The sequence below is a fragment of the Phocoena sinus genome, chromosome 11 (genome assembly GCF_008692025.1).
Source record: "Phocoena sinus isolate mPhoSin1 chromosome 11, mPhoSin1.pri, whole genome shotgun sequence".
NCBI classification, from domain to species: domain Eukaryota; kingdom Metazoa; phylum Chordata; class Mammalia; order Artiodactyla; family Phocoenidae; genus Phocoena; species Phocoena sinus.
Window position 1 is genome coordinate 72,073,947 of NC_045773.1, and position 16,778 is coordinate 72,090,724.

Here is a 16,778-nt window from a genome sequence, read left to right on the forward strand (position 1 = left end):
AGTTGAATTACTCCTTCAGCTACATCAGAGGGATTTGGGGTTTAATTTACTTCAACATGCCTATGAAATCTGGCTGGAAGGAGAAAGGGAGCCATCTGAAAATCAGAGTCCCCAAAGCCTTTTACTGCTAACTCTAAAGTCAGTGTACCCCTACCCTTCCTATCCTGTTTTTCTTCTAGGAGCTTCAGGGGCAATGTGTCCCCCTCCTGGCCTGGCACCACTATTCCAAATGCTGTTGAAATGAAGGGGCCACAGGCAGCCTTGATATGCACTCACTGCTATAGACAGTGCCTTGTATACAAAGATCTAGGACAGAAGCAAGAGGACAGCTGGCTTCTGCAGTATTAAGCACCCAGCAAATACAATCAGCAATTTACAGCTTTTACTCACTTATAAATTGCTAAGTATTCACAGTTAATTAAAAAAATAGCTACTATTACCACACTGATTCTTTTAATGAATTTTTATTGAGCACTCTTAATGTGCCAGGCAACAGTGCACTGTGAATACAATGATGAAAAAACAGTAAGCAAAGACAGACTTCCTGCTTTTGAGAGTTTATAATCTAGTTGGGGGGGGAATGGGTGGGAAGGACGCACATATTAATCAAAGAAACACATAAATGTAAAAGTACAACCACATTAAGTGCTACAATGAAAATGCACATGGTCCTTTGAAAGTGTACAAGGGCTTTTTCGTTAAAAATTAGACATTATTGTAAAATTAAACTCTAAAAGAAGAAATGTGCTCACAATCCCAAACTATTTTCATTTGTCCATATTCTCACAGAATTGTCAATGAATGAAGAGCTTGCTTAGGTTCTCCCCGGGCTTGGTAGGTAAGCGCTGTGAAAGTGAGAACCAGGGCTTTGGAATATGTATTTTCTAAAAAACCCACCTCACTTAGTTCCATAATTTATAGGCTGTCTCCATGATCCCACCTCCAGCTTTTTTTTTTTTTTAAACACACTTAATGTCCCTACTGGATTCCTGTATCCTATACATCCAAACCCCGCATTCCCACTTCCCCATTCTTTTTCAGTCCCTTAACCTGGCAGTCTGATAAATGGACATATGCTCTGGCATGCTTTACTACCAAAACATTAGCTAACTTTTTGACTTGTTTTAGAGAGATGGAGTGGCATAGTGTAAAATGGGTATACTTAGCAGAAAGGTCACTAAGAGCATTATGTGTCCTGAAGCTAGCTGTGAAGAAAGAGGTTTATAAAGCAAGAGGCCTCCATTCACAAAGCCAAGGGGAAGTTTTAGGGGGTTACCTACATAACTTAGGTAAAACTTGGTGTTTGCCCAAATTTAAAACTAACTGCTGATCACCTGTTCTCACAATTGAGGGAGTCAAATAAAAACTGCTTCTGATGTTTGCAGAAATTTAAACCATAGTTATATGACACCAAAGGCCACATGTGAAGATTAGGGCCCACTCTTTGCATGTGCCTTTGTCTCCTAAGATGAAAATTTATTCAGCACTGTGATAGTACTGAAAAAGAAACAGGCCCTACCTCTAGGCGCTGGCAACTGGATTAGAGTTCTGCCCTTCCTTTCACACGGCTTCTCTAGATAGGCTCCAAAACCTGATCCCACTGATCAAAGAGGAAGCTAGCAACACTTCCCGCCCTAACTACAGAATCCTAAAAGCTCTCCCTCTGCTGGTTCAAGGCAAATATGAAGAACACTGTTGCTTCAACTCTTAGAAGTGGGCATTATTCTAGAAAAAGCCTAAGATGGGTAGGTGCCTTTGAGTTATCAAGAGAGTACAAGAGGAGCGGCTCTAAGTACTCCAGCCCGAGTTACTTGAATTAGTTCTGCCCTTCCTAGATTTTGCCTCTTTTCCCTTCTCCACCCTTCTCAAGTGGCCCTCTCCTAACCTAGAGAGTAAGATTCTGACTCCTTCTGAGACAGAGTGAGTTTAGGACTGAGATCTGGATAGGATTAACCCCTCTCCATGCTTACCCTAAACCCACCCGTCTCTCCCCAAAGGGAGGTGGAACTTACTAAGTGAACAGGCCTGAAAATGAGTAATAACTGGCATCTTAAAACTTTTATGTTCTCTAAATTCCTGTAGATAGGCTCCTAGAATGGAGAGGGAGTAGCTCTCTGGAGAAACAAATATATCTCTGAAGCTCACCTGGGTTTACGTTCTGCTAAAGGGCATCTTCTGAGTCTGTCTATGGTTTCCAGGTCAGAAAGATGCATTGAACTTAGGCTTCAGCCTAAAAAGTAGACCTAAGAAGACTGCTCAGGATGGCCTGACCCTGTACACATTTGGTGTGAGATGGAGATAATGATCCTCCATATTAAAGAAAAAAAATACCCTATGGCACAGTGAGGCAAGGTAACTTGTCTAAAATCACAGCAAGGCAAATAGCCGAGGAACATCCAAGGACCTAACTATTCCAAATCTGTGCCCTTTCCACAAGATGAAGAAGGGAGGCCTGTACAACTTCTAAACTTCTAAATTAGTCAAGAAAAATAGCCTCCTCGCACTCAACCTAGGGATTCTGCAGCTCTGCACACAAGGAAACAGGAAAACGAGAGTTCTTAGGAAAAAGGATCAGCAACTTTGCATTATTTTTGAGGAGTGGGAGAATAAGACTCTGAAGCCTCTGTTGAGCCAGGTTATGAATTGCTGACAACAGGGGTATCAAGAGGAAACTGGGGCAGAGATTAGAAACGTAAGGACCAAGCTCCCTGATCCCAAGAGCACCCTCAGCAAGAACATGAGTATTCTTGGGGAGCTCAGTTCCCAGAGGAGCATCGGGAGAGCCAACATAAGGGTATATACAAAACTTCACAATAGAAAGATGCCAAAACCAGACCACTGGTGCCTACTCACTACCCAACCAGGAAGCACTGGGGCACAGACTATATAAGCTAACAAAAGTAGCCCTAACAACTGGGGAAAGAAGGGAGGGAGGGGGAGACAGGCAATAGGGCAGCTGCATTGTTCTAGTTTCCCTGTGGAGTTCAAATGTGTGTGGTTTCAAAACAAAAATCCAGAAAGAAACATGAGATTAATGCATTTATTCCAAGTAATTAATACATTAAAAATAAAGTTAAACTTGTCCAAGCCACTCATAAATCTTTAATCTTTTGAACAAAATGTACAACCCAAAACATCACACTATGGTGGAAATAACTTGGGAAAGGGAGAGGCAGAGGAAGGAATACATATGAGTGTGGGAAGAGAGAATGAGTCCAATCCCAAAGCAAGTTTCAGATCTTCTACCTCTTTAGAACAGAAATGGCTGCTAAACAATTTCACACAAAGTGTCAGTGGATCACAATACAGTGAACAAAGGCCATTTCGAAAATAAAACTGACCCAAAAAGCATATCTGCTCCTGGCACTGAGGCATGAATAAGCCTTACCGATTTGTCGTCTTCCAAAAGTGAGCCTGCTAGATTTTCTTCCACGTTTACTGAGGCCATTTCCAAACAGGTTTGTGGATTAGCAGGACCATCTCAAGCAAAGGCAACAGAATGAGGGAAGTGTGGGGGGTTGACATGCCACAAGGAAGTAAACAGTAAACAAAAGAGCTACTCACGCTGCATTTCAAACAATGTTAAGGCAGGCCCATCCAAATGGAAGCCTAAGAGATGAACAATCCTTCCTTCAGCAGTAGTTTTCCATTTCAGCAGGTTTTCTTGTGTTTCTCCCAGAGATCCATCAGCTGCCCAAGAAATTGGGTGGGAATACAACACAGCAATTGGAGAAGTCAGCTCTGTCTCCCTCCTCCCCCACATTCCAGAAATGGCAGAGTCAAAGCCAAAATACAATCAAAGCACACTATATGGTGAGCCAGATAGACATTTGATTTTAATGACAAAGTAGAAGAAAATAAATTGGCAAAAATAATAATAATTAACAGAAAATACTTTTTTACAGATATGTATAGAAATTATGATTGATTTGTCTGGTATCTTAAGGAAAACGGAAAAAAGGAAAGGAGGTAAATTTTTTAGCTTCCACGAACATTTACTCTAAGATGCTGACTGCATCTCTTGATGTAGGTTCCAGATGAGACAGCCAACTAGTCCTGGATCATCTGGGCACCTGATTTCTAGAAGCCAATTTGATTCATCCACAAGTAGCTCTGAATTTGTCTTCTCAGTTGTGAACACTGGATTCTGTGTGGTCCTGGATGTCATCAACTGCAGCTTCTTGTGCAGCTATTTCCTGAGGGACTGTATTGCCTCCAACTACCAGCTCCCTTGTATGGGACCCTGAAGCCATAGATTTTACCATATTCAAAGGGCTGTCATTGTACTCATCTACTTGAGGAATTGCTACCTCCCTGGCGGATGCATTCGGTATCTCTAACTGTAGTGGTCCCATCTCCAGGGAACTACACTCAGCAGGGTCACTTGGCTCAGAGAGAGAACATATCTTCTCTTTTTGAACTCCAGATGTCCGTGTGACAAAGTCAACAAGGTCCGGAAGGCAAGGAGATGGCCCAAGGCCTAAAGGATTAATTGTTTCTGATTCCAATCTGAGTGAACCTTGTTTCTCTAACTGAGAAGTTTCTTCTATTTCCTCAGGCATCATTCCTCCTGCTAACAGGTCAAGGGCCTGGTGTGTTCCCTCTAGGCTCCCCAAGCCAAGGCCAACATTTCCCATAGAAAGTCCAGTTTTCAAAATGTTAGGAGTGATCCTCCCAGTTCCGGGATTAGATGAGTTTTGTTCACCCTCTGCTCCGAAGTTAAGCACCAGGGTTTTGGGAGCATCTAATGGAAACTCAGAAAAGGATGGTATTGGTTCAAAGTCAGTGAGAGTGGAGGGATTACTTCCTATAGGTGACATAGAATTTTCTTCACGTACTTTCTGAGACAGGGCAGTTGCGGATCTATGTGCTGGGTCTACCCGAGTATTGCAGAAATCAACACCTATATCCCCCAGGTTCCCCAGAGCAGCAAGCTCTTCTACTTTTAAGTTTGTAACTTCAAAGTTTTCTAAGGCCTTGCTTTCTATTGTCAGTGTTAGTTCTGGATGGACATCTCGAAGATCCAAGGCTTCTGCTTTGGGTTTCTCTGGGCTCTCCCAGGTCTCTGGCTTCTTGTTCTCATCCCAAACAGTCAGTTCATAGATCATTTTACCCTGAAACTCTTTTGATCGTTCTCTCTTCAGTTTAAGGCTTCTGTACCTAGAGGCTCTAGAAGCTGATCCTGGAGCTGAACTTTCTAGCCACTCCTCACTAGCAGTTGAAACTCCTTGCTCCTGTTCACTATCTTTCAAACACGTATCTGATCTGGCTGGGGACTGAAGGAGCAATTCTGGGGCAGAAATTTTCACAGGTGTATCTTGTGGGTTCTGGAGTAAAGACCTAGCTTCTGACGGAAATGAGTCTATTTTTGCCTTTGTGGAAGAGAGCGCCTGTGCGTTCAATTCAGTCACTACTTTACTTTGAGTTTTACTTCCTATTATCAATTTCTTGGACTGCTTAGCCTTTTTGTCAGTCATTTGCATGTTGGGCTGTTCTACTTCTCCTTCCCACACGTATCTGTTCCCATGGTTCAAATTAGAATCCTCTACACTATTGGGCCCAACATTGGTATCTGTTCCCTCTCCCACTGTCCTCTCAGAGCGCTTTACTCCCCCTTCTTTTGGTTCAGCGCTTGTCTCTACTTCACTTTTTCCACAATCCTTAGATTGGTGGAGCTCTTGGCTTTCCTCATCCTGGTTACTAGATTCCACAAGGTGCGTTTCTAACAGCTTCTGAGATTCCATGGTATGACAGTGTACATGTGAGAGCTCAGGGGCTGGCTTGACACCTGGTGGCCCAGGGTCTCCCAGGTCAAGTTCAATTTTCCCCTCTGGAGATACATCCCTATTAGCATCACTCTGGAAGGAACTAGAAGTCCACATGGCCAAAGTCTCTGTCTTGGGGGTAACAGTTTCATAAGGCCTGTTTTGGCACAACCTTGTCAGAGGCTGTAAGAAGCCATAGCTGCTGCCTCTGCTTTTTGAGTCTACATTTTCTACAACCGACCATTTCCCTAGGGACACCAGAGGTTTTGAAATGGGCTTTTCAGGGCTGCTGACTAAAGGAGCAGAGACCAAATTTCTATCTGGAGGCAACTCCTCTTGGGATGCACTGCTGTTCAAAGTAGAAGTGGAAGAGGTGTCTGAACTTTCAGCTCTATTCTCCCCATTAGCCAATGGACCACCACTCAGCTTAGTCTCAGGGGCCCCTTTTCCACCACTACTGTAGAATATGTCATACAGATCCTTAGCATTGGCTGTAGCTAAGCATGAATTTCGCTTTTCCAATTTTTTGGCTTGTTCACTGAACACACTTGAGAGGGGAGGTGGAGGACGCACTAACACAGAGAATAGGGTCTGGTCCCGGTCACTCTCACTCACCCCAGGAGCCGTCTCATCAGAAGGAATGGCAGCTGGCTGTGCTGAGGCCATGATGGCTACCGGTAATACTGGGTTCAAAATGTTAGGACCGAGGAAGCCAGGGCTGACAGTGTGAGATATAGTTGGGTTTGATTTTACTGGAGCCAAAATAGCATTTGCTTGAGCAGGAGATGGGGCAGCTGGATGAGGTATAACTGGGGGTGGTGGAGGTGGCGGTGGAGGTGGCGGTGGTGGAGGTGGTAGCATTTGTTCAGGTACATGTGATGGCTCATTCTTTTCAGCCAGCACCATTTTTTCCTCTGGAGACCCTTTCAGAATCACCTCTTCCCCTCCAAATGCTTTAGAAATGATGTCGGGAGGCAAGAGGAGATCAGCTGAAGACTCTTTAACCACTGGCAGAGGCTTAGCAGTGGTTCCAGAGGACTTGATGGATAGAAAGGTGTTAAGAGGAGCTGGCTTGCTTACTGTGGCTGAACTTGACTTGCGGAGGACTGTGGATGGGATAGGCAGGTTGGGTCGGATCTTAGTCTGGGTTGAAGTTGTCACTACAGGCATCCAAGGGCTAGTATGTGCAACAACAGTTTTCCCAGAGAGTTTGATTTTGATGGGCTTTGCCTTCCCAGCTTCAGCTCTGCCGTCCTCTTTGTCCTTACTATTTTCCACAGTCTCTTCTTTGGGAATACTTGGGGCCACTGAACTTTTTTCCTCCTCTTTTTCTGGCTTCTTCCAGCTGAATTTCCCAAAAGAGGAAGATGTTGGTGGTTCTTTCTTTACTTCTTCTTTTAATTGGAGTTTGATGCTAGCCTTCCTTTTATTTTCAGCCTTTTCAGGGGAGTTCCCACCTTCAGAAACTTGGTCCTCTAATTCCTCAGACACCCTGTCATCCTCCTTTACTTCCTTCATGATCTTTGCCTTTTTTTCTTTCTTCTCTTCCTTTGGTTTCTCACTGAGTTTGCGCTTTAGCTCACTCTGCCGTCGCCGTTCTGTCTCTAGGACCACAGCCAAGCCAGCTTGGCGGTCCAGATTCCGCCGCTCCTCATACAATGGGTTTTCAACCACATATTTCTAGGAAGAGAAAAGATAAAGGCTCAATAACTGGTCAAAATACTATAAGAGAGAAAAGTTGGCCCTACCACTGTTAGAATTCATCTAGTGGAAATCCTCAGAGTCACCTTCCTCAAGGATAAATGGTTCTCTCAGGTCAGCACTGCTTACTAGGATTGAGGAGAACGTCCCAGTGATTATATGGAATTTGAAATATTAATGACTTTTTCTGGCTCTGAGTTTGTTTGACAACATCAAAAGGATTACTGCAGAAAGTAGGAAACTCCATAGGCTACTACAAAGACCAACCTTATATTTCTCATTGTGTTGATAACCCTTCACATGTTGCTCTCCAGAAATTGGATCCCCCAAAAATTCCTCACAGAGCTGGCAGTAATATCCAGTGATGGGAATCAGAAACTCAGAGCCTGGAAGAAGTGGAAGAAAGTCAAGAAAATAAGTCATTTCTACCTAAGATGACAGCAACCAAAGGAAATCCCACTTCCCTTTTGTAGTAAAATGGTTAATGGTATAGAGGACCTTACTCACTTTCAAGTCAGAAGGAGCATTTAGATGAATCCCAGTAGTATGTCTTCCCAACTTAAAGCTTGAACTCAGGACCTCTACCCCTTCTACGTTTTGGGAACACTAACTGGTTAATTCAGGAGTTTTCTGTGCCAGACTCAATTCTGTTGCTGATTCTCCTCAAACTCCAACTAGCACTAAGCATCTTAGGAGATTTAAAAATTATACTCCCAAATAGCCCAGTACTATTGGTATGAGGATCTCTCATGTTAGTATTAATTACTTAAGAATCTATCTTCTACAGATGTAAAGGATGTAGCAGCACTGACTACTTATAAAGGTAAGAAATTAAGAAGTTTAAAGACAAAGAAACTTTCTATTTCTCAACTTAGCCCCTAATAACAACTATTCAAAAATATTTTATAGTTCTTAGTTGAAAAGGCAGTCATATTGCACCTCTGACTGTTCTTTTTTACCTAGATTTCAAATAAATAAGATTTTGGTGCATAAGCCAGTGACGAAGAAAGCCATACTTTGGTCTATATGCTGCCAAAGCAAGCACAAAGAAAGTTATATTTTTCAGTGGAATATGTATGTTTAACATCTGTTAGATTTTTAGCCATATGGGTAGAGATCATTCTTGTCTTATAGCTCTCTTTATTTCTTTAGGAACTAGTTTTGCATATAGAAGGCAATCTTACAGCTTTGTTAGAAGTAATGGTTATGTTTCACTCTATGCTGCTTCCTTGTACCTTAGTTCAGGGATACCTCTTCCCTGACTGAATGTAAGGAAACCACAGAAAAGGCAGGGAGGAAACACACCTTTTGCAGGAACAGTTATCTTGTCAGTGCGCTTTACAGCATCTTGCTTGGCTTCACTCTGGGTCTTTGAAGCCCAAGGTCTGTTGTAGGGATCCAGTGTCTATTTGCAAGAGGCAGAGGTGCTCACACACAGCACTAAAAACTCAATGACCCACTTCTCTCTCTTTTTCTCCCCCACACCAGGGGGACAAGAAGCCCCCAGCTACCCACCCCCACCCACTCTGCCAACTGTTTAAACGGAAATCACCTGTGGAAAAGGTAAACATATGTTAGAGCAAGTACTAGCAATGGATAAAATGAAACAAATAATCAGGTACTCAAGGAATCAAAAGAGGCAGAAGCCTCACTTACACTTGTCATGGTGTTTAGTTACAGGCAGGTCCCCTGGACCGAGCCCTGGGGGTGGTGTCTCCTTTGTTGGTATCTCTTGGCTCTTCAGATTGGGGCTCCTGCCCATATGAGAATGTTTCATTTTCCAGCTTTGTAATGCAGATGGGGGTATAGGAGTTTGAGGGGACGAAGGGAAAGAATGGAAATAACAGAGGGCAGGATACCTACCTGTGTGTGCTTCTTATTGTGCATATGAGTGAAGAAGTCAAACATGGTCCCACAGATGGTGTTGCAGTCTTTGCACCAGTGATTGCCAGCATCATAATACTCATAGGCAGCAATGGGCTGATCAGACTGCTTAGCAGCTGGCTGGGGGCTCTCGGCAGGCTTGGGGCTCTTAGTGTGGGAATTCTCATTGTTTACCTTTGATTCCTAGAGGGGGAAAAACCTGCACTAAGAAGGAATTCAAAGTAGTCTAGATCTGTCTTCTTTCAGAAAAAGCAAATAGCCTACCACAATAACAGAAATAGGACCATATGACCATATTTCCAGTGCCTAGAGCTGCACAAACTAGGAAAAACCCCATGAGAAATCTTCCTGCAAGGCTCAAACAGAACTAATTAGATTCCATAGTGCCATGTCATCGTGGAGAATAAATCATAATGGCAATATATTTACTTATATATCCTAAAACATCTAGAAGAATACTCAAGATTATGGAAACACTGGTTGCCTCTGGGAAGGGGTAATACAGAACAGGAATGGATAGGAGTCTTTTACCATATACCCTTTGGTAGATGTTAAATGTGCTACCTATGCAATTAAATACATTAAATTTATCAACTGTAATGACAACTAGGGAGGGAAGAAAAACCAAAATGGAAAAGGTAACTGACAGATTAAGCAAGTGCAAAAAATAGATGATAGTGAACTCTTATCACAGACACATCCTGATATAGATAACTAGAGAGCAAGGCTGGCATAGACAAAGGGGATAGTCATCTATGTGGGATGACTTAAAAGGATCTGGGTAAAATATTTCTAACTGCCTAAAGTATCACCATTAGAATTTAACACCTTTGAGTTAACACGAATCCTCTTTTAAAACATATCAACTCCCCAACATTAAGTTATCAATAATAAATACTTTAAGGCTTCCCTGGTGGCACAGTGGTTAAGAGTCTGACTGCCAGTACAGGGGACACGGGTTCGAGCCCTGGTCCGGGAGGATCCCACATGCCGCGGAGCAGCTAGGCCCGTGCGCCATAGCTGCTGAGCCTGCGCTCTAGAGCCTGTGAGCCACAACTACTGGGCCTTGTGTGCCGCAACTACTGAAGCCCACACGTCTAGGGCCCGTGCTCGGCAACAAGAGAAGCCACTGCAATGAGAAGCCCACACACCTCAACTAGAGAAGGCCCGCGCATAGCAACAAAGACCCAATGCAGCCAAAAAATAAATATAAAAAATACTTTAATATGAAATCATTTGTCAGCAAGCTGGGAATAAGATAATTCAGGAAATGAGAATTTCCCCAATAACATTGGGGAGTGAGGCACAGACAAAAGGTAAATTTTGGAACACAGAGAAGGTAAGTATGAATGAGGTTCCACAGTAGACAAGATCAGGGAACTGGGAACCCTGAATACTGGCGGGTGGGGAGAGGAAGACAATATGGAGAAAGGGAAACAATTAAGACTTCAAAGATAATCTTCCCCTATTAGAGTCCTATTCAAGAGTCACTAAAGAGATCGCACCCAGCAGGTAAGGGATGGGCACATGCATACACTGCTGGTGAGTACTAACGGGCACCATCTTTCCAGAAGATAACCTAGGAATACATATTACATACCTCAAAATTCTTTATACCCTTGACCCAGTAATTCTACTCCTTGACATTTATCCTTAGGAAATTATGTCAAACTACAGGTGATTTGGTCGGTTAAATAAATTTTGGTATCCGTACAACAACAAAAATAAGGTCGCTAAAAATGATATTATAAAAGTCTATTTATTGACATGGAAAGATGTTCATGATAGACTAGGAAAGTAAGTAACAAAATACATCTGAATAATCAATACAGATACGTAAATAGGCACAGAATGTCAAATGTCACCTTATCCAAAAGACTTTCCCTAACTACTCTTTATCCCTTATCCTGTTTTCTTTTTTTTAGGCACTTGTCATTACCTAACCTGCACTTGTTTACTTATTGACTATATTCTCCCATTTCATTAGAATAAGGACCTTGTCTATATGGTTCCCTGCTATACTTCCCATATCTAGAACAGTGTCTGGCACTTTTTTGGAGATCAAGAAATATTTGTTAAATGAACGAACGGAAGAAGGGAATTTGGAATAATAAACACCAAGGTATTAGTAACAATTGTGTCTAGGTGAACGGAACTGTGGAATTGTGTGTATGTGTTTATTTTTATGAAATGACCTATTCAAGAGAAAGAAAATCTCAAACCAACTATGCATTTTAAAAAGAGGCAGGGCTTCCCTGGTGGCCCAGTGGTTGGGAGTCCGCCTGCCGATGCAGGGGACACGGGTTCGTGCCCCGGTCCAGGAAGATCCCACATGCCACGGAGTGGCTGGGCCCGTGAGTCATGGCCGTTGAGCCTGCGCGTCCAGAGCCTGTGCTCCACAGCGGGAGAGGCCACAGCAGTGAGACGCCCGCATACCGCAAAAAAAAAAAAAAAAAAAAAAAAAAAAATAATAATGTAAAATAAAAAGAGGCAAAGAAAGAAGAAATACCAAGGACAGGTAGGAAAAAGAGCTTGTAGAGAGAATATTCCTTACTGCTGAAATGAAAATCCAATTGCAACATATCCTTGTTAGCTTCAGAGAGCATGAAGGCTCACTCAAGTCAAGATGATAGATTATCATGGGGTTGGTGCATAAATGGAACCCCAAACAACGTGTAAGTCAGCTACAAAGGGTCAGAACTTTCAAGCTCTTCTCCCATCAAAGGCCCTGAACTCAGTGATCCTGATATAAGAATACAGTCTTACCTGGTTGAGAAAGAGAACTCTCCCAGGAAGACATGAAAAAATTAGAGCTTGGCTGACAGAGAATACAGAGTATCTTCTTCTCTAACCCCCAACATTAACTGACCATCTACTATGTACTAGATATACCAGATGCCATGGGACACACAATAATAAATAAGTTATATTCTATTATTCTCAAGAAGCTCTCATTTAGTGGAAGACACAGGCATGAGAACTGGCATGATCTTTTTTTTTTGCACTACGCGGGCCTCTCACTGTTGTGGCCTCTCCTGTTGCGGAGCACAGGCTCTGGACATGCAGGCTCAGCGGCCATGGCTCACGGGCCCATCATGTGGGATCTTCCCGGACCGGGGCACGAACCCGTGTCCCCTGCATCTGCAGGCGGACGCTCAACCACTGCGCCACCAGGGAAGCCCCCAGGCATGATCTTAATCATGTTTTCAATAAGACAGAATGAAATAAATCTTATAAAGAAACAAAGTAACATACTACGGGAGTGCTAACAAAGGACTGACTCAATCTGTATGAATTCAGGAATCTTCACGGAGGTGGCAGTATTCAAGTTGGACCTTAGTGGATGAGTAGGGTTGGGAGACAGGCTAAGAGGATTATTAATGCAAAATTAGAGAGGCACAATAGCATAATGCACATCTGGAAAAGTGCAAGCATTCTAAGGTGGCAGGAGTATAAAGTGTAGTGTCATATTTCTTGAGCACTACCCATTTGTTACGTGCCAGGCACTGAGCTATGTACTGGGGACTATATAGGAGAATGAGACAGATATGGTCCCTGATCCCTTGAACCTTAAAATCTAATTGGGGGACACATGTAATTATATAATTACAACTGCCATAAATGCTAAGAAGGAAAATGTCAGGTATTATGATAGTGTATATCAGGCAAATTTAACAACCTGGAAAATGAAGGAAGGGAGTCAGGGAAATAATTTAATCTGCGATCTGAAGATGAATATGAGTTAGTTAGAAGACAGGATAAGAAGAGTGGGTTTCACATGGTAACCAGAAGGAGGAGAAGACACAAAGACATTAATGATGAAACATTTAAGGAATGAAAATGCCAGTAACGAAATTACAGAGAGCAAAGGAAAAAAGAGGCGTGAAATGAGGCTGAAGAGGTAGGCAAGGAAGTATCTCAATCACCAGCTGAATATGGAGAAAGAATTAAGAGTGTAGCAGCACAAGCAAGAACTGAAGGTGGCTTGAACTTGGATGGCAATAGAGATGATGAGATGAATGGAATTGAGATTTACTTTGGACGGAAAATTGGCAGAATCTGTAATTGACTTGGTGTGTGGAGCAGTTTGGGGGGGGAAGCACTAAGCATGCTCTTCAGGTTGTTGGCATGAAAACTGTTGGATAGTAGTATCATTCACTGAGATGGGTAACAACAGAGGAAGAAAAGGTTAGAGGGAGGTTGAGCACAATCTTAGTTTACTTTAGGATATATTGATTTTGAGGTATTTATGAGACAATGAAGTGGAAATAGTGAGTAGTCTGTTGGACACTCAGATTTGAACCTTAGAAGAATCACCTGAGCTAGAGTATAAAACTGAAAGTTGTCAGTACGGTATTTCAGCATAGGACTGAATGAAATGACCTAGGGAGAAAGCAGAATTCTAGAGAATTGGGCTAGAACTGAGCCCTGAAGAACTAAAATATTTAAAGATCAGGAGATTAAACAGGAGGAACCAGCATATAGGAGGAAAAGAAATGTGACAGGAGCCAAGGGAAGGAAACATTTTTTTAGGGGACAGTGGTTCCCTATATCAAATACTGATTTGAGAACTGAATTTGAGGCTGTACAACATAGTGGTGACCTTGTTGCTAAACATGAACCTACAAAATGGCATTACAAGTTATGAGAAAATTGGAAGCCAAACTGGAGTGAGTTAAGGAGTAAATGCTAGAACTAGAACATGGAGGGCCCAGGATTCTACTTTGTGGGCAATGGGGAACTGCGAAAATTCTGAAGGAGAACACCATGATCTGAACTATGCTTTACAAAGATAACTCTAGCAAGACTAAGAACAGATTGGAAAAGGATGCTAAGAAAATGGTTAGTTAGAAGGCTTCTTTAGGAGTCCATGGAAATAAAAGATACAATAAAAATGGAAAAGTTGAGTTGTTACCTTGCTGTTGGAAAAGGAGTTTGAGGATGATAACACTTTTTCTGGACTCCTGGATTTTTCTGCTTTCCCAGTCTTCTCTGTAGACTCCCTACTGTCATTTGAAGACTTCTGAGATTTATCCAAAATGTTAATTCCCAAGATCTGAGCCACTTTGTCCAGTTCAGACTGCTTTTTTTCTGCCTCTTCTGCTTCTTGTCGAAGTTCTGCAATGTCCTTCATAATGTTATCCTGAAGCCGACTCACCTCTACCAGGAGTGGGTCTTTGTGACCATCCTTCTCCCTTCGTTTCTTACGCAGCATTTCCCCTGAGTAGTCAAATGTCAACAGAAAGAAGCACAAGGAGAGTTAACAAGTCATATTTCAGTCATAAGTACTAATTCTCAAGACTTTATGGTTACAAAATCTTTCTCCATAAAACATTCTAAAAGCAGGTGAGACTTGCCTTCCACATGGGCTGGTTTAGTTGAAGCTCCCATGGAGGTAAAGGGATTGAGTGATTACATTATTTCTTATGTAAGGGTTATTAACTAAGGATCTATGGATAGGTTTCAGGGAGACACTGCATGAATCCCTAAAAGGGTATATACAAGTTTGTGTGCATGTGTGACTATGAATCCTGTGGCTGTCCTCTTCAGAGAACTAAAGAATTACTCAGAGGGCAAAAAACATTCAGTCACATATTTGACTTTATCTGATTTAAGGACCCTTCACCAATACCTCCATTGAGTTTTAGGTTTTGCCTCAAGCTCACCTAATGTTATCTCCTATTCCAAATTGCAGGTCCTCATGAATTAATCCTCACAGGATTAATAACTAAGTTTCTCATTCCTAAACAGCCCGAACCCAAACAGAAGAAATTATATATTCTCCCACTCTCTACTCTTCCATGCTATCACCAAGCTGTAATATAGAAGCCTTGCTATGTTCTTAGTGTGTATGTGAATTCCTAAAAGCATAGATGAAGAGGTGGAATCAATAGAGGCATCATGGAGCATCTTCTTGTGCCAAAAAGGAAGTACTCAAAAAATGGTGGACACAGGAGTCAACTTAAAGGGGGTCTTACTGACCAAATCTGGGGCAATTTGAGCATGAAGATAAATAATAAGAGTAAAATATTATTACCTATTAAGAATCCATGAGTTCATACTGTTATAAATGGACAGATAAATGGGGGAGGAGGTGTGGGTGGAAAGCTCCTCCTCATAGTAGAAAGCCAACTAATTAACGAAGATGGAATGATGAAATTAGAAAATTACTATTTAACAACCATCATAATAATAACTGATTTGGGCAAGGATCATCAATGAATGCTAAAACTAGTGGGCCAAAATTTGAGGAGTAACTGAATATTTACATAGTCTCAAAGTATCTTCCCTATAAGATACTTATTAACTGAAAAGGGTAAAATAGTAACCTTACATTGGAGAAACTTGGCAGACGCCACCTTAACCAAATGATCAAAGTTGACAACACCAGTATGGGACAAATCAACACCTGATATGAACTAAGCATCACTTCTGTGATGTTCCTGCCAAAAATGCATAACCTGAATTTAATCATAAGGACACATCAGACAAACCAAAATTAAAGGACATTCTACAAAATATGTGACCTCTTCTGGAGATTTGGGAACTACTACAGATTAAAGGAGACTAAAAGAACATGACAACTGAATGCAATGTGTAATCTTTCATTTTCTTTTGCTTCAGGACATCATTGGGACAACTGATGAAATATGAGTAAGATCAGTAGACTAGTATATTACTGTTAATTTTCTAATTTTGATAAGCATACTGTGGTTATCCAAGGGAATTCTTTGTTGTTAGAAGACACACACTTAAGTGTTTAGGAGTAAAGGAATACATATCTACAACTTACTCTTAAACAGTTCAGGAAAAATTATATACACATATGCACAAACACAATTGAGAGAGAAAAATGGATAGGGCAAATATAGTAAAATGCTAATAATCATGGAACCTGAGAATTCTTTACACTATTAATGCAACTTTTCTATAAGTCTAATTATATCAAAAATTGTTTGAAAGTGAAGCTTCAGTGTCAATGAACCTGTCTGAGAATCCCCAAAGCTCTCCATTTGGGTCTCCTACTAAAGTTACAAAAGGCAGTCATGCAAAGAAGTGTCTGATACCTTGTTGTTTATGAAGCCGCTCCAACTCGGTCCTGAGATAGTACATCTTCTTCTGGCGAGCTTCCCGGTCACTCTTCAGCTTTTCCCTCTCTTCAATAACCTGCAAAGTACAAAATGGTAAGAGATCCTTTAGCCTCCAACATCCCTTTTCTATTGTTCTTTTCCATAAACCTTCACACTAGATAATATCTGAATGCAAGAATCCAAATGCCTGCACACAGAGGCTCTGACTTTATAGTGAAGGTGATATTTCGTTCCAATCCAAGTGCCGGAATAGAATTATCCTTTCCAGAACTGTACTGACTGGAAAGTACTTTTTTCATACAGGAAGCACTACACTATTAGATAGTAGTTCTGAGCC

The 16,778-nt window shown here is 41.8% G+C and overlaps 1 protein-coding gene across 5 annotated transcripts in view; it reads right to left on the bottom strand.

Moving 5' to 3' along the window:
• The window catches only part of ZNF318 (zinc finger protein 318), a 31,927-nt gene that overhangs the window by 1,258 nt on the left and 13,891 nt on the right, over positions 1-16,778 (bottom strand). The window contains exons 5-10 of one of the 5 annotated variants that reach the window (XM_032648379.1): positions 16,418-16,517; positions 14,266-14,570; positions 9,330-9,533; positions 8,772-8,871; positions 7,734-7,852; positions 3,027-7,445 (exon numbers count right to left, since the gene is read on the bottom strand). In XM_032648379.1, the coding sequence (XP_032504270.1) occupies positions 4,128-7,445; positions 7,734-7,852; positions 8,772-8,871; positions 9,330-9,533; positions 14,266-14,570; positions 16,418-16,517 (4,146 nt within the window). In that variant the 3' untranslated portion in view covers positions 3,027-4,127. Of the gene's footprint in view, positions 1-3,026; positions 7,446-7,733; positions 7,853-8,771; positions 8,872-8,962; positions 9,221-9,329; positions 9,534-14,265; positions 14,571-16,417; positions 16,518-16,778 lie in introns of those variants that run through there. The other 4 variants (XM_032648380.1, XR_004352163.1, XM_032648382.1 and 1 more) reach the window with 4 other exon arrangements.